Source organism: Protopterus annectens, chromosome 7.part0 (genome assembly GCF_019279795.1).
Source record: "Protopterus annectens isolate FY-2018-M chromosome 7.part0, PAN1.0, whole genome shotgun sequence".
NCBI lineage: Eukaryota > Metazoa > Chordata > Ceratodontiformes > Protopteridae > Protopterus > Protopterus annectens.
Genome location: NC_056739.1, coordinates 232,949,556 through 232,973,620, shown reverse-complemented (window position 1 = coordinate 232,973,620; position 24,065 = coordinate 232,949,556). Strand labels below are relative to the sequence as shown.

The window sequence follows — 24,065 nt, the reverse complement described above, 5'->3', positions numbered from 1 at the left end:
TGTTAAGTTGGTTGTCAGTCCCTTGAGAACCCTGGCAGTTGAAATGGAATCCCTAAAAACAAACCAACAGCTTTGCAAATCTTTTAATTCTAGCTGTCACTTTCAAAATGCTGCTAGATACACTGTCTACACCACTTCTCAATGAAATGAATTTGTTCATCCAGCTGGTAAATTGTGCACTGTGATCCTGGTCATCCGTTGTCCCTCCAATAAGACTAATGTTCCTGTTTCTGTATTACAACAATCCATTTTAACATGGGCACTCATCACAAAGTCTTGTTCATTATTTCTAATCTTTGTTAATTGTTTATCCACCCTAGCGGGAATATCAGTTTTCAACACTAGCAGAACTGCCCAATTTATTTCCCTGCCTCTGATTCCGGACCATGATTTCTAACTACACTCCTTTGTAAAAACTCAAGATTCTGCTTTAGGTGTGTAAGTAAACCAAACAAATAAAATGGACAGGTCCCTCAAACTCAGTATCCAGAGCTAAGTGCAACACATAGGAGGGGGATTCTCATACTGAAACAAAGATGTGGGCAGATGACCATAGGTAACTGCTAGTGGACAACAGTTCAAAAGAGATGTGGTATATCAAAGCACAAGTATGGCCATAACAAATATGAATGTCTAATCTCCCCTCTAATGGTCAGATATTGATGTCTTGAAAAAGTTTATAAAGGCCTGCAATACATTGTGAAAATTCTTCCATTTATAAAAGCCTGCAATACATTGTGAGCATTCTTCCAGAGTGTTGGGTTATGTGAAGTGCTGTCCATCCCCACAATTTAAAATAACAGGGGGCATCAGAGAGATCCAGCAGCATATCTAGTGGTATCCACAATGGTTGTCATATGTTGGTTACATCTACGGCAAGGATTACGAGGATTATCATGTCAACCAGCAAGGGCATCCTCACATGCATAGTGATCATAGAAAAAAGATTATGAACATAGCAGGCAGCATGGAGTTATTCAAGACATAAGCACTACAGGCACCATCATCTGTGCATACGTAGAGACATAGAAAAAATAACCAAAGATTAAACAAGAAGCTAAGTGAAGAAACTGCATTACACTGATACCAGCATCTGCAGGATTGTTTTGCAAGCTTTACAACAGCTTCCATCATTTTAGGAAGGCTACTAAGCTTTGTCTTGTTGATCCACATCTTTACAGTACTGTTTTTTTTGGCAACTTCTCACTTCATTAGATTTTTATCTATATACCGTTGACACAGGCTGGCTATTTTCCTATTATACTTATAGTATCATCATGCAATCTTGTTCAGTATCTCAAAAATATAGTGACATGCATGCAGTTCCACATACTGTATCACCATTACCCACAGATCTACACTTGAACAACTAAAAGGAAAGTATTTTTATTGATAGACTTATCCATTAATTCTTGCCAAAAACACTTATTTTATCATGATATAGTCTTACCGTATTTAACCACTATGCAGAGTGTGAATACCATTAACATGAATGTGGAGGTATACAATGCCTCAACACCTAGATTCATTAAAATCTACTCCCCCTCCTCAGTTGGAATTTATCAAAAAATGCTGGTAAGCCATGAAAAATGCTTAGCTGTTGCTAACACTTTAATAGGAAATCTGCTGTCATCCATAAATTGTGTAACATGAGCCATCAATGAGCTCTGTGTTGCTACAACAGGTCTCTGCTGTGATTCAATTTTTTTTTTACTTTTTATTGCAGCATTGAGAAATATTGCAGTAGTCTTCAGAATGCCTGAACCAGAATTTGTAATCATATGAACTTATCATTTTCTTGCATAAGCAGATAATACAAGTATTGTTCATTGTCAAGAATAATTTTTACTCCTAATGTTTCTGTACAGTGTCAGAAAAGCAACATCAATAGCAAAATTCCTATGTCTACCTTTCCCTTCTGACAGTTTATATACTCCAGTTTTATGCACTTCTTAACAAAGTACACATTTTATAAATCATGCTTACCATTTTTAAAGAAATGTAATACAGGCATGGTTACTGAAAAATAGAAGGGATTTCTTATTCCATTCCTAGTGCATTTCTGAGATTGTTTTGCAAGAACTAATGTAACTTTCCATTTTTTTTCTATAGCCACAATTAATTTAAATGTTAATAATGCTGTAGGAACACACCACTAAACTATCCAGATATCCGCAGAAGTTCCAGATTTTTACTTTTTATTTTGGATCTGTTCCTCATAAAATTTGTGTCTTACTGGAAAATCATTAAGAACTGAAGTCATTAATACTAAATAGTGACTGATATTTGAGTTTCAGACTTCACACCCTTCGGAAAATATATAATAATGCAAAATCTGTCATTCTAACAACTTTCTAAGTTTAGAGGAGCAATATTTAAAATCTGTCCATATTTTTGGGCATTTGTCCACCATTATTTCTGGCTTTGTACAGATTTCTTGCACTGAGGTTGAAAGGTATTTGTAAGAATGAATGCTAATTACTTGGGCTCTACAGAAATTTAATTTTCTTTTACCCATTTGCATGCTCCACAGATGGCCATCAACTGCCCAGCTCCAAGATTTTCACCTTAAGTGTCCCGTCTATCCTAATGTATTGTGAACATACCAGTGGTGGACTGGGGAGGCAAGTAGAGTACAGCGGCCTGCAGTGTCACATACTGTGGTCCTGCATGTGTGGGAGATTTTTGTTATGACTCATATGGGCAGAGCTAGTGACATACAAGCATCATCACACATAACAGTAATTATCTCTGCCTCCAAATGCCTCTGGCTATGGCACCATCTTCATCACTAGGGATGTATCCTTATCACAGGCAGAAATACCTCTCTCCCTCCCTAGAGCGACTTAGCCAGCAGAGTTGCTTTTTCTTTCCCCTCCCTTCCTGGCTATTCCATCACTCAAGCTAACTACAGAAACTTCTTCACTACTATATGACTATCATTCATTTCAGACTCATGTTCAAACAGTGTCTTGAGTTGTATATCTGGATCTGTCACCTATCTTGGAACAAAAAAAATTTATGTTAGAGCTGAACCAGTCTCCTTATGCTATTTATTTATTTAGTTTGAATAAGAAGTGGCTATCCCTAGAAGCCTGATATATATTGAACTTAGCAAGTAATCATAACTTTCTGAAGTCATTAAGTTTATTTGCTTACGGATATCACAACTTTTAGAAATGACTCTTTCTTCTTCAGAATGGACTTTGGTTTGGTATTATTTCTACTTTTATAGTGCTTTTGTTTGTTTGCCAGTTGGACTAATGTAATTGTCAGTGGAGTGTTTTTGTTACTAAACATGGGCAGCTTCCATTTATCAACTCTACATCAGTAGTATTTAGAAAAGAGTGAACTTACCCAAACATCAGTACTGTCACCATGTCTATTAATGCTGCAAACATGAGTTAAACACCACAAGTCACATGATCAGAAAGCTTAAGCATTTATGTCAGTAAGCAGGACAGTTACAGCTGGTTTTGCCAAGTGAGGTTATCAAAAAATGTATATGGGATCTTCTGTATAAATGTATGCCGTGTCATATAGGTTTTCACACAGGATATTTCCCACAGTTACACGTTAATTATTACTACATTTAAAAGGTAAAGAAGCAATTTAAAATGTGTGTATACATTGTGTACAAACATCTAAATGTCATTGTAATAGTAAATAAAATGTATGCAATATGCTGATATTTGGATCACTACCAGACTAGACAGGACTAAGCATTAAGGGAAACAGACAAAAACAATAGAAGCAGACACTGGTTCCACAACTCATGTTTGGATTTATATTTCATTTGAGTTGTGTCAAACAGCTGAGAAAGTGGCTAGACAGAACCAGAAAATCAACATACATAGATATGACATCCTGGGAATGAATAGTAGCTACTTCTGTGGTACAGGAGTTTTGCTACCACATACTTCCTTTAATTATACTGTACAAATGGAAGTTAGTGCATAGGGTTAAGGTTATGAGCTGTAGTTGCGGTGGTACTAGATTTGATTCTCACAGTCCTCATTTACCTACTGTGAACTCACATAACTGAAAATTGCTCCAGGTTACCTCTGAGAAGGGTCTGAGTTTTTGGTGGACCCACCTGATTAACAAGTGGTTATTATTATGGGTGGGTTTGGTATAATGATTAAGGTCTTCACCCTATAGAGACTAGTTACAGGGTTTGATTCTGACCTCATTGTCAGGGTTAGAATGACCCTTCGGAACAGTTAAACTAGCATTCACCATTGAACCTGACATGATTAACAAGATAATTAAAAAATAGATTATTTTTAAGGCCAGTGACCCAATCCATGTCTTCTTTTTAAAACTGCACACAGTATGAAAGACATTATGGAAAGGAACAGAAGTGGGAAAAGAAGGTAAGGTAGGAGCTAAGAAGAGGACCCAGAAGCATGGTTCCTGCAGTCTGTGTTCCAACATATATACAAGGGATGTGATATGATTGGAGAATTTAGCTAGCACCATTAGTACACCACAATATGGCAATTATTATAGTAAAGGTCTTGTTTACACAGCTAAATGTTTCACCTGTCAAAGTTTTTATGTTGGTAAAACTAAGAGGATATTACATTAGAGGGTCTATGAACACTAATATTACAGCAATAAAAAGAATTTTAACATTGCATTGTCCAAGCAGACTGCGGTGCTGGTGCTGCAGTAGCGTTGTCGCCTCACAGTTAGATGTTGCCCTTTCGATTCTCAGTTAGAGCGTCTTCTGTATAGAGACATGCGTGAATGGGCGTTCCTTCGTTGAAGGTTGTGCATTAGGCCCGGCAAGCCAGTACGTAAAAATCTACTGCCAATCATTAGCGGACTGGAGTTCCGCTGTGGTGACCCCTAACCGGAAAAAGCCGAAAGACACAAACATTGTCCAAGCATTTCTGTGATATGTAAAGTATTTAAAGATTCTGTATTTGCCATTTTTAAATAGTTACTCCTGATTCCAGTGGTGAAGCATGAGAGAATAAACTTGAATACAAGGAATTATTGTGGCAATCTAGGCTTAACACTGTCACCCCCCCCCCCCCCCCAGGAACAAATGAATATATTTCATTATCCCTGTTCTTAATTTGCAGAAAACAGAGGTAATCCAGAGGGCTCAAGTGAAGTCTGGCATCCAACGTGTGGCCCAGAGGGTGATAGGGCTTACAAGCAACAGAGTATAATGGATGAGCCCAGATAAAATCAGCTTAGCTAGCAGATCTAAATCTGGAGTCTCTTAGATCTGCTAGCTAAAGTGATTTCATCTGGGCTCATTCATTATACTCTGTTTCTTGTTCTTACTTTGCATGCAGCAAAACTGTAACAATAAAAAGGTTTAAAGAATAGAGCATGTGTTCATGTTCGTAATATGTTTTGACTTGTTTAACACACTAATTTAATTTTAAAGTCAATATTTACTGAATATGTTTTGACTGAAAACAAGATTTGATGAATTCAATGTTCATAAATGCACTTTTGTAAACAGCACATTTTTAATAATTCTTATTTATGATTTTAAAATTCGCACCCATTCATAGATTTTTTTTAACTTATTTTTTTAGGTTCTATGCTTTGCAATGTATGTAAATATGATAATTATCATATTTATAGTGTATATCTACTCTAAGAATAGGACTTTCCTGTTTATGGTTAATTATTTTGCAAGTGTTGTACTTTTATGCTTATACTTTCATTTTTTTCACATTCAGCATATTAAGTTCATTTAAATGAAATATAAGGAAGTAATGAGTTCAGATTTATTAGTTCTGATTAAGTCCTTTTTCATGTAATGCTCTTATCTATAGTATAGCATCTCTAACCAAGGAATTTTAAACTTGTAATCATACCCCTGCCCAGCAGTAACATATCACATCCACTTTTATCTTCAGACCTGAGCCTACATTCTATATAAATCTACTCTTAAACTTAAATCATTAAACCATGGTCTACTTCAAATGATTACCTTCTAAGTGAGTGCCTTAAAATAGCAGCCAATAGCATTGTCTACCCAGTCTCAATACTTATAAATATGACATTTCAGGAAGCCCACATTCTTAATCTCTGGAAAACGTCACTCATTATCCCTGTGCACAAAGGGGGAAATTCAACAGATATTACTAATTTTAGACACATAGTGATCTTACCCCCCCCCATCTTCAAAATACTTGAAAGTGTATTCAAAAACAATTGTTATAGCTATCTCCTGCAAGAACTCTTATTCCAGCATGGCTCCCCTTCTTCTCATAGTGCTAACACTGCACTTCTAACCTATACAGATACTATCGATAAAGCTAGAGATAATTGCAAACTAGTCTCCTTATTTCTAGACTTGTCTGAAACCTTCAACACAGTTTGTTCCAGCAAACATCTACTTCAAATGTCCGCATTAGGACTCACTCAGCCCACCCTTCTGTGGTCCAAAAACTGTGTTCAATAAGTATCAGTCAGTAAAATGGGACTCCACCCTCCCTCCATTCCTCAAAGTCACCACTGGTGTACCACAAGGCTTTGTCTTTGGTCCCCTCCTCTTTAACATTCTCACCACACATCTACAAAACAGACCCTAATAAAGGACACAGATGACTTCACACTCATTTGCAAATCTGATAAAGTGGCACACCTCCAAAGAATTACTTGGGAAGCTTTAACAAAGACCAAAACATAGATTTCTAACTCACAACTCATGGTCAGATCAAAAAAAAAAAACACTACTAAATTTTTTCCCAAATCCTTCTCCGATGAAAAAAAAGAGTCCTCTCTCTTGAAAATGTAGCCACTGAAGTCACTTCTCTTAACAAACTATTAGGGATCATAGTGGATGACAACCTTAAATTTGACCTGCATATACAAAACTGCATAACAAAAACTCCTAAAAAAACTAGTGATGCTTTATAGAGCCAAAAACATTCTCAATGACATAACTAAGGCTACACTTGCCACAACGTATCTGCTCCCATCCTTATTAACCTTCAGGCATTATGAAAATCAAAGCTTAAACAATGCTAAAATTTGCAGCGAACTCCCCATTCGGCACCCACCACTGTATAGCACTAAAACTCCAAAACTGGTTGGACCTACCCATCAACTAACATACACAGCTTCTTACCACTAATAAAATTATCCAGAATCTATCTAGTTGTCCAGCACTAAATAATATTCTAGACAGCTATGTGCCTAGTCAGACATTATGATCCAGTTCCAAACACTCCTGTCTATCCACAAATCTATCAAATCTGAAGGGTATTGTGTATACTCATACCATGTCGCTAAGGCCAGAACTCATTACCTGAATCCATTAGGTCAATACTCTCCCTCTCATCCTTTAAAACCAAAGACTTTCTAGACAAAATCTGGCTTTGTTCTTGCTCAACATCAGGATAAACTATATCCCTAAATATAGAGACAAATAGCTATTCATAATTACATCTCATTAGTCTCCCTTCATCACTGACTTCCTTACTTCTATCAATTTCTCTAACTTGTCTGTCTCAAAAAATATACCACAAGCCTGGGTTTCTGTCACTTCATATTGCAATTTCTATTTGTATTATACTTACTTACCCTTAATTTCTCTATAAAGTGGCTAATATTGCTCTATTAAATCATTGTCATTTAATTTGTATCTGTTCTTAACCAATGTGTTCAGTTATGCCTAATTTGGTGTAATTATTTGAACTATGGTCATTTTTTGTATTATTTTTAAAGACTGTAAAATTATTATTCTTAAAATATTTTGTTAATACTTTGGAGCTTTAATCCCCAGGCCTCACTGAAAATGGGTTCCTATCTAGTCGGACATTTGCAGTAATCAAATGTCAATAAAAAAATAAACAACAAATACTACATGACAAAAGCACTTAACTTTTTCATTTTTATTTTTTTCTAATATATTTATATATATTAGCAGTTATGCTTAATGACTTTTATGTGAGAAACTTTCTATTTGTGCTGTGTTATTTTTGGTTACTGGTTTTGGTCCTGCATACTTGCCGGTTTTCCTTGGATTCGGATTAAGCAAAAGCTAATCCATTAAAACTGAGAGATGACCTGGCTAAATTACAATGCCCCTTCCATCATGATAATTCCACTGCTTTGTTGAATACTTCTTTGTCAATCTATATACACATTTAAATAGCTGCATGGATGCATCTGTGCTCCCTAGAAATAAATAGAAGCTAAATTCAAAAATAAACCCCTATAGTCAAATATTAACATAAACAGACTCTTGACACAACCTAGTTGTGTTTCATCAAGGGCAGGGATAACCCATTTTACTTCATTGAAAAGGTTACTGAAGCAGTGGATGAAGGCAAGACAGTGAAACTCAAATATCTAGACCCTGCAAAAATGTTAAAAACCATCCAACACACGGATATCGTAAATAAAATTTCACAGCTAAATGTTAATCCCCATGTAACCCATTGAACAGCAAATTGGTTCATAAATAAAATACAGAAAGTAAGAGTAGTTAGCTCTGTCACTTCCAAAAGACCTGTCCCTACCATTGTACCCCAAGGTTTAGTCCTTTGGCCACTGTTCTTTGACATTTTTTCTCAGTGGTTAAAGCTACAGTTAAGGCTTTATGGCTGCTCAAGTTTGCAGATAACTGTAAACTTGGTGCCATTATAAACTCTGCAGTAAAGGCCAAGATCCTACAAGTGGACTTTTCTCAACTAATAGCTGGTATAAAAAAACATAAACAAGAACTAAATGCCAAGAAATCTATTATAGTAACTTTTGGAAATCAAGAAGTCCTTTCCACTCTCACATTGACAACATACCCCTGAAAATTTATCCAGTAATTAGGAACCTTTTATTTTATGTAGACAATGAAATGTTCTTCAATCACCATATATCAACAATTTAAAGAAAATGCTTTTGCAATGTATATCGTATATCTAAATGTATGGAGTCCAGGTGCAGAGATGTGAACATTCAACTGTATTCTGGACTAATCTGGCCAGTCATTAATTATAATGGGTCTATATCAGAACACCGAAAGTTCACATTTTCGAATGTTCTCACATCGACCCCTAATCAATGAATGCTGACATCATCGAACATTCAGAACAGCAAATTTTTTCCTAGGGAAAATTTGCTGTTCGAAAACACATACACAACACAAGCACACCAAACAAACAGCAATCCACACACATACTCCCAAAATCTTACAGCTAACCCTACACTAAACTGTACAAACACCACTAACTATCCACTTACCTTAACCCAAACCTTAACCCTAAGGTCCATCACTATCACACACTCACCTCACCCGTGCCCTAACCCTAACTCACCTAATCTGCCCTAACCCTCACGTCCACACAATCGCACATATACCTCCCTCGCGCCCTAACCCTAACTCACCTAACCCATGCCCAATTGCACACTTACCTGAACCTGACCCGTAACTTTCCACCACAGTGCTGAGAAATAGCTATTTTCAGAGTTCGCTGAATAGGGGTCGAAGTAAGAACATTTGAAAGTATGAACTTTCGATGTTCTGATATAGACCCAATAATAATGCACACTTGAGTATGTACCCATCAACACATTTGACACATCTTGAAAGACCACAATGTTTTCTTAGGAAAAAGTCAAGGATCTAAATCATAAAAATGATGTATATTATCTCAAAGCCGTATCCCTCTTCTCACTGTTGTGAGGTGACCTGACCTTGGCCTCATGTATAGAGCTTCAACATACACTATCCTGTGAGATGACTGCAGATTCACAAGTCCATTAAGGGCATAAACATCTGCTTAAGACAGTTACATCACTTTTGAGGCATAAATATAATACGTTGGAGAAAGATCTATTTCACGGAGAATGCTGCTTATTTAGAATAATCTCTTATACTGTTAAATTATAATCTGGACAAATGGATGAGAAACTGCAAATTCACTCCTGTTTTTCACACTTGTCCTTCATGGGAATGTATGGTTAAGCATCTAAAGATCATCACTGATCAATAACCCAATAAGGACCTAAGAACCAATAAGCAATTTTGCTCAATGAGTGGCATCAATGAGTGATTTGAAAGCCAATCAACACAAAGATGCTACCTGAGACAACACAGTCAGTCATGTTATATGTTATTGACCACATCATGAAGGGTTATTTATAATAATGAGTCTGGGCAATATGAGAGAGTGCTTCAGAAATGATTAAATACCACACAGAGAATCTATCAGTTTTAAAATAATTCACGGCTAGAAAGTCATGTTCTAGAAGTATATACTATTACAAGTTTTGTAGACATGATAAATGTGTAACTGCAAGAGGCTCTTATAGCAGCTGCTGTAGCCAAAGGTGCACAACATTGTCCACAGCAGCACTGGTTCATCTAAGTACTCTTAACATTTCATGCCACTTATAACAATGACTTAGCGGACTGAACTGTATGGACTCATACAGGGATGCCATGCAAAAAAATTGTGGACAAGTGTCGGCCACATCTGCAGTCCCATTGGATTGGTGGAATATCCATCCCATTCAGTATAACGGTATACTCAACTGTACATATTTTTGAGAAGTGTCCAGAATTTTGCCTCATATTTTTGGTCTAGTCCGGGATAGAGCCAGTTTTGCCCTGCATTATGATCCCTCAACATGAGCAACAATATTTGTATGCAAAACACAGGACTGAGCTTAACCATGCATGCCTGCATTTACATATGGGATCCATTTGGATGGTCGAAGTTTCAGTACTTGGAAGCTCAGTTGTGCAAGACCACTTGTATATTTAAGTTAGGGGGTGGGGTGCAGGGAGGCTTCCCCCCTGCAAAAGTTGCTGTTTGGTGTATTTTTTTTTAGTCAGCCAATCCTGCGACTACACTTCAGCGAAAGTGCACTTTCGTTGAAGTGCACTTTCGCTGAAGTGGGCATCTACTTTTCTTTTTCAAATAAGTGAAATTTATATACATACATATATATATATATATATATATATATATATATATATACACACATTGGATATAAAAAGTGTACACACACTTGTTAAAATGCCAGGTTTTTGTGATATAAAAAAATGAGACCACAATAAATCATTTCAAAACTTTTCACACCTTTAATGTGACCTATATCCTGTACAATTCAATTGAAGAACAAACAAATCTGTCAGGGGAAAAATATAAAAAAATAGAAAACATATAATAAGCTGGTTGCATAAATGTGCACACCCTTAAACTAATACTTTGTTGAAGCACCTTTTGATTTAATTACAGCATTCAGTCTTCCTGGGTAGGAGTCTATCAGCATGGCACATCTTAACTTGGCAATATTTGCCCACTCTTCCTTGCAAAAGCACTCCAAATCTGTCAGATTGTGAGGGCATCTCTTGTGCATAGCCCTCTTCATGTTACCCCACAGATTTTCTATTGGATTTAGGTCTGGGCTCTTGCTGGGCCATTACAAAACTTTAATTTTCTTCTGGTGAAGCCATTCTTTTGTTGATTTGGATTTATGCTTGGGGCCACTGTTGCATTGAAAGGTGAAATTCCTCTTCATCTTCAGTTTTCTAGCAGACACCTGAAGGTTTTGGGTCAAAAGGGACTGGTATTTGGAACTGTTCATAATTCCCTCCACCTTGACTAAAGCCCCAGTTACGGCTAAAGAAAAGCAACCACAAACCATGATACTGCCACCACCATGCTTCACCGTGGGGATGGTGTTCTTTTGGTGATGTGAAGTGTTGTTTTTATGCCAAACGTACCTTTTGGAATCATGACCAAAAAGTTCAATCTTGGTCTCATCAGATCATAACACATTTTTCCCACATGCTTTTGGGAGACTTGACATATTGTTTTGGAAATTTAACCTGGCCTGGGTGTTCTTCTATATAAGAAAAGGCTTCCGTCATGCAACCCTACCCCATAGTCCAGACATATGGAGTATACGAGAGATTGTTGTCACATGTAGTACACAACCAGTACTTTTCAGAAATTCCTGTAGGTCCTTCAGTGTTGCTGTAGGTCTCTTGGCAGCCTCCCTGACCAGTTTTCATCTTAACTTTTCATCAGTTTTGAAGGGACGTCCAGTTCTTTGCAACATCACTGTTCTCCCATATTTTCTCCACTTATGATGACTGTCTTCACTGTGTTCCATGGTATATCCAATAATGTGGGGCCTTGCAACACCTACGTGCAGGAAGAGGTTGGTGGTGTAATATCCAATAATGTGGACATTTTTTTGTATCCTTCTCCTGACTGATACCTTTCAACAATGAGATCCTTTTGATGATTTCTAAGCCCTCTGTAAACCATGGCTTCTGCTGTAGCAGGCAACTGAGTAAATGTCAGGAAAATCCAACTAGGACAGCTGAAATTTATTTGGGGTTAATCAGAGTCTCTTTTAATTGATGGCAGGTGCGTACCCAGGAAACTGAATGTGTAATCAAAAGGTGCTTCACCAAAGTAATAGTTTAAGGGTGTGCACACTTATGCAACCAGCTTATTGTACGATTTTTGTTTTTTATATTTTTCCCTTAACAGATTTGTTTGTTTTTCAGTTGCATTGTACAGGTTATAGGTCACATAAAAGGTGGGAAAAGTTTTGAAATGATTTGTTGTGGTCATATTTATTTATATCACAAAATCTTGGCATTTTAACAGGGGTGTGTACACTTTTTACATCTACTGGATAGATAGATAGATAGATAGATAGATAGATAGATAGATAGATAGATAGATAGATAGATAGATAGATAGAGGTGTGTGTGTGTGTGTGTGTGTGTGTGTGTGTGTGTGTGTGTGTGTGTGTGTGTGTGTGTGTGTGTGTGTGTGTGTGTGCATGTATATATATATATATATATATATATATATATATTTACATCATGGACCTTTTGAATTACTGAAACCATTAGAATAACTTAATACGCACTTATTTAGAATAAATGCTTCTTTTAAATAATCAGCAGTGTTACTTAGATTCACATTGCAAAAAAATAAAATAAAAATTACTTGCCATGGTCTGGTTTGGATCAGACATACTCAGCAGTTCAAAATGTTTCTCAAATAACTGGGTCACTGCTTGCTGGACAAGCTGATACTGCTCCTGAAGAAAACAAAAAAAGAACTGGTTGCTCAGTAAATTACAAAAAAATGATAGATTTTTTACATAATTCACTTTTAATGTGATGCTATTTGTCTAAATATTGAAATAGTACTGACAAGTTATTTTGTTAAAAGCAATTAATGTATGTATGTATATGGCTGAAATGCCCATGGTACTCACAGCAAAAATACTGTAGAGTATTTATTGCACAGAAATCATGGGATACTACCAATGATATTTAGGTGTATTTGTTTGCTAACAGACAAAGGTAAATTAGTTTACATATATTACATATAGCTGTAGTCTACAAAACACTTGAACTACATGTATGAAAAGCATGAACTGATATTAACATTAATTACTGTCAGCTATCTGCTGTGTGTACACAATTCTTTGAGTCTACGAGGAGTGCACAAGTGCTAGCTGCTTGTGGCATACTTGCTTGTTGACACTTCCTCAAACATACAAGTGTTCTTAACTTCACTAGTTCAGTCTTAACTACTTAGCCCTCCATAAACCCAAGCCTATTAAACTGTATAGAACTACCACAGCCCTAACTCTAACCTGAAAACTTTCACACAGTTCTTAACCCAAGTACTCAATCCATGATCCTAAACCCCCCTCTTTAAACCTAAAATCTCTTATTGCTCCCTAAACTTATAACTCTAAATCACCTCAATAAGCATAATTTCCCCAATCACTCCCTAACCCTAAACCCCCTTCAAACTTCCCTACCAATCCTTACCTGTTAAACAGTTGTCCCACTCCTTATACCTAAAAATCCCTTTCTTATCCCTAACCCAAAAATTCAATTCCTGTTCCCTAACCCTTAAATCTCCACCTTACTGAATTACTGTCCTAATTAACTCCCCCAACACCTGCCATTCCCACTCTATGGTGGCCTCACTTACCTCACACTAACTTGAATAATGTGCCTGAGTAGGGTGTGGCAGCTGCTTGCCTTGAAGTCATATTCGAATTTCAGCATGTGTGTCACCTTATACATGCTGTGATGATAGGAGGTACTGCCAGCCATGCCAGAGATAAGTAGGGTTGTGGATGTACAACATTTGCCAGCACAGCCAGCTGTAATTTTGTAAATAATTGTATCTCATTAGTATATCAAACTGATCTGTACAGATGCTTGTGCGAAAAATGTGTTTGTGAGCTTTGCTTATTTTAATTGTTTTAAAAAGTATCAACAGTGCACCCTGCTGAAATGAAGAGAAATGTTCATGTATTATGGTAATTGAGTTAAATGTATATGTTTAATAGAGGACACTGGCACAACAATGGTTAACCAGCTGGCTTATTTTAAGAAAAATAAGAAAAATGTAAATGAGCTGTTAAATCATTGAATGGCACATCGCAGTGCTGAGCAGGCTTGGAGCCGGTAGATCTGGGAGCAGTCATTACCTGTTAGCTTTTGCAAAGAAGGGGGAAAGTGTTGTAAATATTTCTGGCCCCTAGGCATTGCCATAAAAGCTCTATATGTGTATTGTAGCAGTCTGCTAAAGTCTTGCCTCAAACATCAAAAGAAGATATTGTGGGAACCAAGAGGCAGGTGACCAGATGTGGTCATTCTGCAAGCCATCTTGGATATTATATTTTACAGGGAGTAATCTCAGAGGATAGAGTATTCTGTTTGGGAGACTGACTAGTAAGACTGCTCATGTATTTCATCGTGCCTTGCCCAAGTAAGTTATTAGGGAGCAGTACAATTCTCTTAGAGTCAGTCAGGAATATAGTATGGCTTAGCCTATATATTGTTTTTCTTTATTTGTCTGAGTCTGTCCATCAGTGTTCTTTTCAATATTTTCTGTGCTTTGAACGCTGTTGCTTTACTGTAAATGTATACATATATATATATATATATATATATATATATATATATATATATATATGCGTGTGTGTGTGTATATATATATATATGTTCAATATTTCCATGTTCTTTTAATTTTTATTATTAAATATATTTAAAACATTTGTTGTGACTGGTTCTTATAGAGAGTATCTAACCTTTGAGAGCACTTATACGTATTTGGTGATACTGTGTACCACTCCAGAAAGCCTAACCATCTTGGTGAGCTACTACTACTAGTATTACTGTTAATACTGCACAGTATAATTGGACACCTTTTGTTAATGGCCTTAGAGTACCTGATTATGAAGTGTCTGGTGACAGTGGTAGCTACATTATAGTCTGGTCAGAAGGGAGCATAGCTAGAAGACCTGTGCCAGCTTTTCCCAGGTGTGTGTGTGTGTGTGTGTGTGTGTGTATGTGTGTGTGTGTGTGTGTGTGTGTGTGTGTGTGTGTGTGTGTGTGTGTGTGTGTGTGTGTGTGTGTGTGTGTGTGTGTGTGCGTGTGTGTGTGTGTGTGTGTGTGTGAGCATGTGTGTGCGTATGTGTGTATATGTAAATCAAATCTCTCAAAGTTTGTGTATGTCAACTACTTGGGGCAGGGACAAGAAGCACTGGGTTTTCAGAGAAGGTTCTGGAGGACTTGGCTTGGACACTCAGCTGAGGACCTAACCCTACAGCTGTACCAGTGAGGAGTCTTACTGGGGATCTGGAGGGAGACCTATATAGAGACATCCAAACCCCGGTCTGTGTGTGTATTCCCTGTGTGCTCATAAGGGAAACTGTACTTGATGCAGAGAGGTCTGTATCTGAAAACACTGAGTATATCCATTTGTATTCTATGTGCACATCCCTTTGCAGTGTTAGTGGTGAGGATTCAGGCTCCTTGATTACTGGCCCAGTGCAGGGATGATACATATTGGTGCCCATCACATATTGGTAGCAGTGGTGTGCATCACACATGCTACAAGTTTATCAAGTTCCCTTCTTTGCAATAGTAGTCATTGAGCACTTATGTTCATAAGTTCATAGCTGTTTATGAGACTAATGACCACAGGGGCCTTTTTAAGGCTAGCAGTGCATCAAAAATCTCTGACAAGTTCTGGTACACTTGTCAAGTGTAAGTAGTGACTTGACAGATGAGCCATTAGACACACATGTGCCAAACCAGACATGAATTGCCTGTTCCCCGTCTGGCTGTCCAAGTTACACTTGAATTGGGTTAAGGAGGAACTGCTTCACACGGATGGGGAGCTTGTTCCAGAGAAGGGGTAGCATCTGGCATACATACTTGTCTGTCCAGCAGTTCCTATTTATAATAAAAGGCAGTGATTAAGTTTTTCTAGAATGGGTAATTCTGGTGCTGTTTGATTTGTGGATATGCAGGAGGTCTATTAAAGTGGGGTTTGACAATGCCTTGTATGCCAGGCATAGAGCTACCTTCAACAGCCTGTAGGAAACAAAATACAGGGCTAGGACCTTGAGGTGGTCTGCATAGGACATGTTATTTATGCCTTGCATTATTTATTTGAGGAACCTCTGTGGACATTCCAGTTGCTGTATATGCTTGGTTAGGTACATATCAAAGGGGGCACTGTACACAATGATAGGTCTGATGAATGCCAAGTACAGTGGAACAATGACTTCCTTGGGCCTAAATGCCATACCAGTGTTGATAAGTTGTACAACATAGAATGATTTCCTCACTACTGTAGATACATGATAGCCAAAGGCTAGATTACTGTCTATGTGTGTCCCCAAGTCCCTGATTATTGGGTCAAATCTTAGGAGTGTCTTGTCAATATGATAGTTACCAGGGGTGGATGACTTCCCAAAGAATGCTATTGTGCATTTCTTGTCATTTAGTTTTAGTCCATGGCTCTGGAACTAGTTGTTTGTCTCTGTCAGCACTTCCTGGAGAACATTTGTGCTGGTAGGTGATTCAATGACAACTCCTAATTTGCAATCATCTGCAAATTTAGTCAGACAGAGGTCACTGATGTCAGAATTGACTTCAGATAAGTAAATGCCAAAAAGGAGCAGCCTCAGGACTGATCCCTGAGTGGCTCTGCTTGTGACTGACCTCTTTGAAGAGGTAGACTCCCGAATTCTAACTTCCTGGCAATTTAGAAACACTCAAAGAAGAATGGTTCCTTTTAGATGCTCTTACTGAAAGAAACTGCCGTGACTTAGAAAGAGATATTTGTGCACTTAAAAGGATAATTTGAATTACTTTTGAAAATAGATGTTTGGTTTATATAAACTTAGATACAGGCTATAAGTCCACAGCAAATAAAGTTTAGTTGGAACTGCCTAATTTGGAACAAGTTCTACACTTGAGTGCTGCTATTATATGCTTTTTGCATACAGCAATACCTCAGGATCACAAAAGATCCCTGAAACTGAGTTGACTATACTGGAATGAGCTGTTAGATCTGAAGAGGCAGTAATAGAAAACTGCTATTTTTACATATGAAAGCAGGGAAAGTACTTAGATGACACAGAGGCATCATCTTTATTCTTATTCAAATGCTTGACTATAAGGCTGACTCAATAAATTATATATGTACTAAACTGCTGTCTTAAAAACTGAACTGAGGAAAAAACTGCTGAATATTTGTTGTATCCTAATCAGATCTAGACTAGAATAATGTAACTTCCTATGTGCAATGGCTACAAAAAAGAACATAATTAATACTGAAGGAATCCAAAAGATTCTCTGAGAAATAAAAATGCCATGAAGGAAACAAAATGACTGAAATGCAAACAAATGTTGGTTAGTCTGGGTTTGTTGTCATTACTACATTTATTAAAGAACTACATTGAAATATGTGGCCTTTGCAATGCCTACAAAGTGGCATCAATTAATGAACAATAATGATTTTAGTAGATGTGTTGTGAGTTTTAGCTGTATTACCAGAAAATTGAATTAGTAGAGTTTTGCTTAACAATAACACAAATACATACATGTATTATATTTATTGTACATGGTCCATAAACTGAACAGTAACAATAGATAAACTTATTCACAGATGAATTACTTAAAGATAAGCTAAGTTACAGTAACAGCTGATCAGCATTCATTAGGAAGGACATTGATTTCATAAGAAAGCATATGCTGTTCTCCCCCTCATTGTATACCCAATAATTTAAAAACTCAAGCAATCTGCAGAGGATAGTATAAGAACAATCACTCAGGTCAAATCCAACCTCTCTGGTAGTGAAGAGCCATAAAGCCCTGACTATGGCCCATGTGACCCAGGTTTGATTAGCTCCTCAGCTGACTGACAGAGTGGCAAGGAGGTATGGGCATTACCATCACAGGGTGAGTGGGCAGATGTATGGGCAACTACCATGTTTATCCCTGACACAGGCTAGGTAAGGCACAATTGTAGATATGCCTTAAGAGGGGAGTAGGGTGAAGACATGTCAGAGTAATTGTAGAGGTAGGGCAATATGCTGCATATCTTTATTATACATCTGCCCCCATAGGCATACCATTAAATCCACAAAAGATAGGAGGAAAGAAACAGGTAGTTCATAAAGTTTAAACCCTCCCAGACAGATTCAAAAGTGTGCCGAACACTTGGATACCTAATTGTTTGGCCAGCCCAGACAACACCGGATTAAGTCCAGGGTTGAGGATAAGCAGCTGGTAGACAATGAATGGACAGGTACCATAATGAGCAAAGGTTGAGAGACAAAAAAAAATCACTTGTGTAAAATCAGTTTCTACAGAGCTGCTGTGCAGCTGACATTTTCTGTGTTCCATCTACTGACATATCCCTTGAAGATTATTCTATTTTTTCTGTTTATAAGAAAATGTTTATTAATTTGGCATATTTACAATATATGTACAGAAAGAAAGAAATTCAACATCACATATTGTTATACAATGATAGGATTACATTGCATCATCAAGGTAATCTTATAAAATTAAGACATTAAGAGACTTGGTATTTCAATAGCAACATTTTAAAGTTATTTCAACCACTAAAAGTCTTAGTATGATTTATAGATCTTCTTTTTCAGTTTCATATAGTATTGCGGTTAAATTTTAAAATTCTTTGACTGTAAGAACTAATTTTTTGTAATAAATTTTCTAGCAACTGCCAGGAGAGATGAAATATGTTTTGCTCTTGCAGATATAGGAAGTGGAGCATTCATTAGCATTACTAATCTAGATAAAGAACACTTAACAGATCATAATCTCTTAAAAAGACATACTTATCTCTTCCCACTATACATTTAATTTTACACAATCCATAAATATATGTGAACAATCAGCTTTTACATCCTTACTACATCTCTAGCAAACTGAAGAAGTCATTTTACTAAACTTAGAGATTGTATAGGGAGTAACAAGAATTCTATGTATGTATTTCCACATAAAAACTTTCCAGTATAAACTTGAAGATGTTTGAATAACTGACATAAATAAAGTTTTATTCTTGCCATCTATTGAGTCTTTTAATCCACTACTCTCTAAAAAGTTCCAGAATTCTGCATCAGAATTATTATTATTGTTTATAATTAACTTTTATAACTTGGATCAGCTTCCTTTGTGTATCAATCTACATAAACTTGAAGAAGTTTGAATAACTGACTTAAATAAAGTTTTATTCTTGCCATCTATTGAGTCTTTCAATCCACTACTCTCTAAAAAGTTCTAAAATTCTACATCAGAATTATTATTATTGTTTATAATTAACTTTTATAACTTCGACCAGCTTTCTAGGTCAATCTACATTTGATAATTGCATTCACATATTAATATAATGGGGGAATGGTGTTCTGCTCCTCTTTACTCATATTACCTACAAATTCATTTAATTTCTTACCCAGCAGTGTAAACCTTGCCTCTCAATGATTGCTACTGCTGAAGTGGCACCCCAGACCCATGTGCAAAAATAGGGGAAAAAAAAGGCTGTGGATGGATGGATGGATGGATGAATAATAATTAACTGGTTAGCATATTCATCCAATTTACAGAGGATTAGCTGTTCCTTCTTCAAAGCAATCAGGCCATAATCTTAATCCATTCATTTTTAGTAAATTAATTTTAACATTGTTATGAGTTTCCTTAAATCTAAAGATTTGTGCAATGGGAAAGCACAACAATTCCATTTTGATATTAATTGAGTTTTAAAAACATATTTCTTTATTGTGTTAAGAATTGATTTTATATATGCAAAGTATAAAGACTGAAAATAATTTTCTTCTGAAGTAAATTTTGTTAACCAGATAAAAGGATTCTTACATATTTGTACTTTATCATATTTAAAAAACTTATAAGAATTTAGCATAATCTGCATATGTATGTTTTTCCACTGGGTAGTGCAAATTGAGTCTATCCAGAATATTAAAAAATTAAATTCTGCAGCAATAGAATAAGATTCTACATCTGGGAAGATAATACTGCCATACTCCCATAATCTTATATGGTTTCTATAAGCAATTCTACATTTTTAGGATACCATAAGAATGAAGTTAATATTTTTCCATTTTCTTTAAAGATTTCTGTCAGGTATTAAAGTTATTGAATCCAATATGTATATAACCTTGGGTACTATAATTTTAATAAGTACTAACCTATCCTCAAAAGTAAAAAAAAATGCATTCCATTTTAATAAGTAACACTTCTTCAATTATTTTTCAAAATTATTATTAATAATCTTATTCACATCTTGATAGAATTTTATTTCTGAATATGTTAGTTCTTTATCTTCTGAATTGTATTTCTATTTATTTTTAAACTTGCAATCTAGTAATTGATTTAACACTAAGATTTCAGTTTTATTATTATTAAATTTCAGCAGTGATACTTCTTGAAACCCTCCTCTATTTCTTCAACTGAATAATTTAAATCCCCTATAGTTAGTAAAATATCATCTGAGAAAGCTGTATTTTAGATTGGCAATCTCTGTTAATTGAGAATCCATCAGTTTTTTTCAGTGCTTCTTTTAATGTTAGCTAATGGTTCAATGACTAATGCAAATACTAGAGGGGACAAGGGACACCCTTGCTTTGTGCCTTTGTTTAAAGTCAACCCTCAACAAATGTAAGTTCAATTTTAATATGTGTTTTGGCGTCTCTGTACAGTTTCTTTTAATATTTCAGTACACTGTTTTGGAAATGCAAATGGTTCTAAAGTTTTAAACAAATAGTTACAATCTACAGAATCAAAACATGTCTCAATATTCAAGCTAATTAGGGCCAATTTCTTGTTCATTCCTTTTTCTAAATCTAAGATAGTTACTATGTTTTTATATTGCTTGTTTGTGTCTTTCGGCTTTTCCCGATTAGGGGTCGCCACAGCGGAACTCCGGTCCGCCAATGATTGGCAGTTGATTTTTACATACCGGTTTGCCAGGCCTGATGCACAACCTTCAACGAAGGTACACCCACTCATGCATGTCTTGACGCAGAAGACGCTCTAGCTGAGAATCGAACCGGACAGCGTCTTACTGTGAGGTGACAACGATACATATTATTATACATTAATCTACTGACTATAAATTTTGTTTGATCCTTATTAATTAATTTATCTACTGTATCTCTACTAGTTTTGAAGTAAAAATGGAAGCATTTCCTCTATGTCTGAAGTAAGTTTATTAGTGTTAGGCTTTTGCATACTACTGATTTTTGCCTATTTACTTAACATCTTACTTCTGTTAGCTAATTTATGCAGATTTTTTTGATGTCATTGCATAACTGTGCAATTTTATTTATTCTAAAGCTATCTCCATTGTGTGATATTCTGTCATTAATTTGTTAATGACTTCAGTATTATCTAATTTCTTTGTTTGTTGTTCAAATCACGCTTTGTGTATTTTATCTTGTATTTCTAACAACTGTTTATCCTACTCTTTCACTTGATTAAGTAATGGCATTGCATCCAGAAAAAAATAAGTTATTACTTCCCTGTACTTCCCTCATCAGGTCAATAATTGAATACAACATCCATTTTGGTATGTACCTTTCTAAGTGCCTGCAGCAATTGAAGAAACCACAAAGCTTCCTCACAAGGAAAATTCAAGGTCTTCACAATCTGTCCTATGGGGATCATCAGAAATCAGTGTAATTTTATTTTGCTTCGTACAGACTACTCAGAGGTGATCTCTGCATTGCATATAAGGTGATCTCTGACCATGCATTATTGGAAATTATTCATATCTGAAAGTCAAATGGTACATGGGTTACTCGCTCTAATGGCCTTAACCTGGTATGTGATATTAAGAGAACCTTCTGGAGGGAGAGATTTGTCTCTCAGAGGTTACCACACCTTTGCCACAGAGTTCCACTTCAACTCAAACAGAGCACCTCATTAAACACAATCTGGATGACTGGATGGGTGACTGTAAATTCTCCCTGGAAGTCCCACCTGTGTCCCTCTTGGACAGGGGCAATAGGTGCTGATCATGAAAGTAAGGGTAAGAACTTGGTTAGGCTTGTAAATGCCCTAGGGCTATTAGCCTAGTAACTTCCTATGTTCCTATGATCCTATTATTAACCCAGCGTCCCATTCTATCTTTAATATGCATTTTTAAGGAGTCCCATAGTATTACTTCACAAGCCTGACCATTATCATTTGATGGTAAACAATTCTTGATTTGTTCTTTAAGGTAATTCTTATTTTTTTTTATTTCATCATATATACTGGAATTCTATACATAATCTGACATTTCCTCATACCTATTAATATAGTAATACCTAGTCCATTATGATCAGATAAAGGACAAGGAATAGTTTTAAAATAATTCACTTTACTAAGTAAATCTATAGAGGCATATATTCTATCAGTTCTAGTCAGCATCCCATGCACATAAGAATAATGAGTGAAGAACAACGTCTTATCTTCTGATTTTACTAGTAAATCAACTAAATTATTATTATAATCCATCTTTTTAGTGCTTTAACTCTTCATCATCATCATATTCTTTCAGCTGTTCCCATTAGGGTTGCCACAGCGGATCTTCTGTTTCCATTTCTTCCTGTCCTCTGCATCATGATCTTTCACACCAACCGCCTGCATGTCCTCTCTCACCACATCCATAAACCTTATCTTAGGCCTTCCTCTTTTCCTCTTACCTGGTAGCTCCATCCTTAGCATCCTTTTCCCAATATACCCAGCATCCCTCCTCAGCACATGTCCAAACCAATGCAATCTCGCCTCTCTTGCTTTGTCTTCAAGCTGTCCAACCTGAGCTGACCCTCTAATATACTGATTCCTAATCCTGTCCATCCTAGTTACACCCAGTGCAAATATTAAAATCTTTAACTCTGCCAGATCCAGCTCTGACTCCTGCCTTTTTGTCAGCGCCACCGTCTCCAACCCATAAAACATAGCTGGTCTCAATACCCTCTTGTAGACCTTCCCTTTCACTCTTACTGGTACCCGTCTGTCACAAATCACTCCTGACACTCTTCTCCACCCATTCCACCCTGCGTGTACTATCTTCTTCACCTCTCTTCCACGTTCACCATTACTCTGAACTGTTGATCCCAAGTACTTAAACTCATCCACCTTTACCAACTATACTCCCTGCATCCTCACCATTCCTCTACCCTCCCTCACATTTACACACATATATTCTGTTTTAGCCCTGCTGACCTTCATTCCTCTCCTCTCTAAAGCATATCTCCACCTCTCCAGGGCCTCCTCAACATGGTCCCTACTCTCACTACATATCACAATGTCATCTGCAAACATCATAGTCCATGGGGCCTCCTGTCTGATCTCATCAGTCAACCTGTCCATCACTACTGCAAATAAGAAAGGGCTCAGAGTTGATCCTTTATGTAATCCCACCTCCACCTTAAATGTATCTGTCACTCCCACTGCAGTCCTCACCAATAACACGCTACCCTCGTAGATAACCTGTACCACTCTTACATACTTCTCTGCCACTCCCGACTTCCTCATACAATATCACAACTCTTCTCTAGCTGATGCCTGTATTTTAGTTTTCTCATGTTTACTTGAAACTTTTACACTATATATGCAATTAAAATCCCCTGCTAAAATTAAACTAACCTTCTAATGATTTTGTAATAAGTTTAAGTGACCTTTAGACACTCTTGCACCTATTCCTGGGATCCAGTAAAACTTATTGTACAGGGTTTGCCATTATATTTAAATATTAAAAATGTAT

The 24,065-nt window shown here is 36.6% G+C and overlaps 1 protein-coding gene across 1 annotated transcript in view; it reads right to left on the bottom strand.

Moving 5' to 3' along the window:
• Positions 1–5,297: 5,297 nt before the first annotated feature.
• Positions 5,298–24,065, bottom strand: part of PTPN22 (protein tyrosine phosphatase non-receptor type 22) — a 195,578-nt gene continuing 176,810 nt past the window's right edge. The window contains exons 9-10 of the mRNA XM_044076163.1: positions 12,957–13,050; positions 5,298–5,317 (exon numbers count right to left, since the gene is read on the bottom strand). Coding sequence (XP_043932098.1) covers positions 5,298–5,317; positions 12,957–13,050 — 114 coding nt within the window. The remainder of the gene's footprint in view (positions 5,318–12,956; positions 13,051–24,065) is intronic.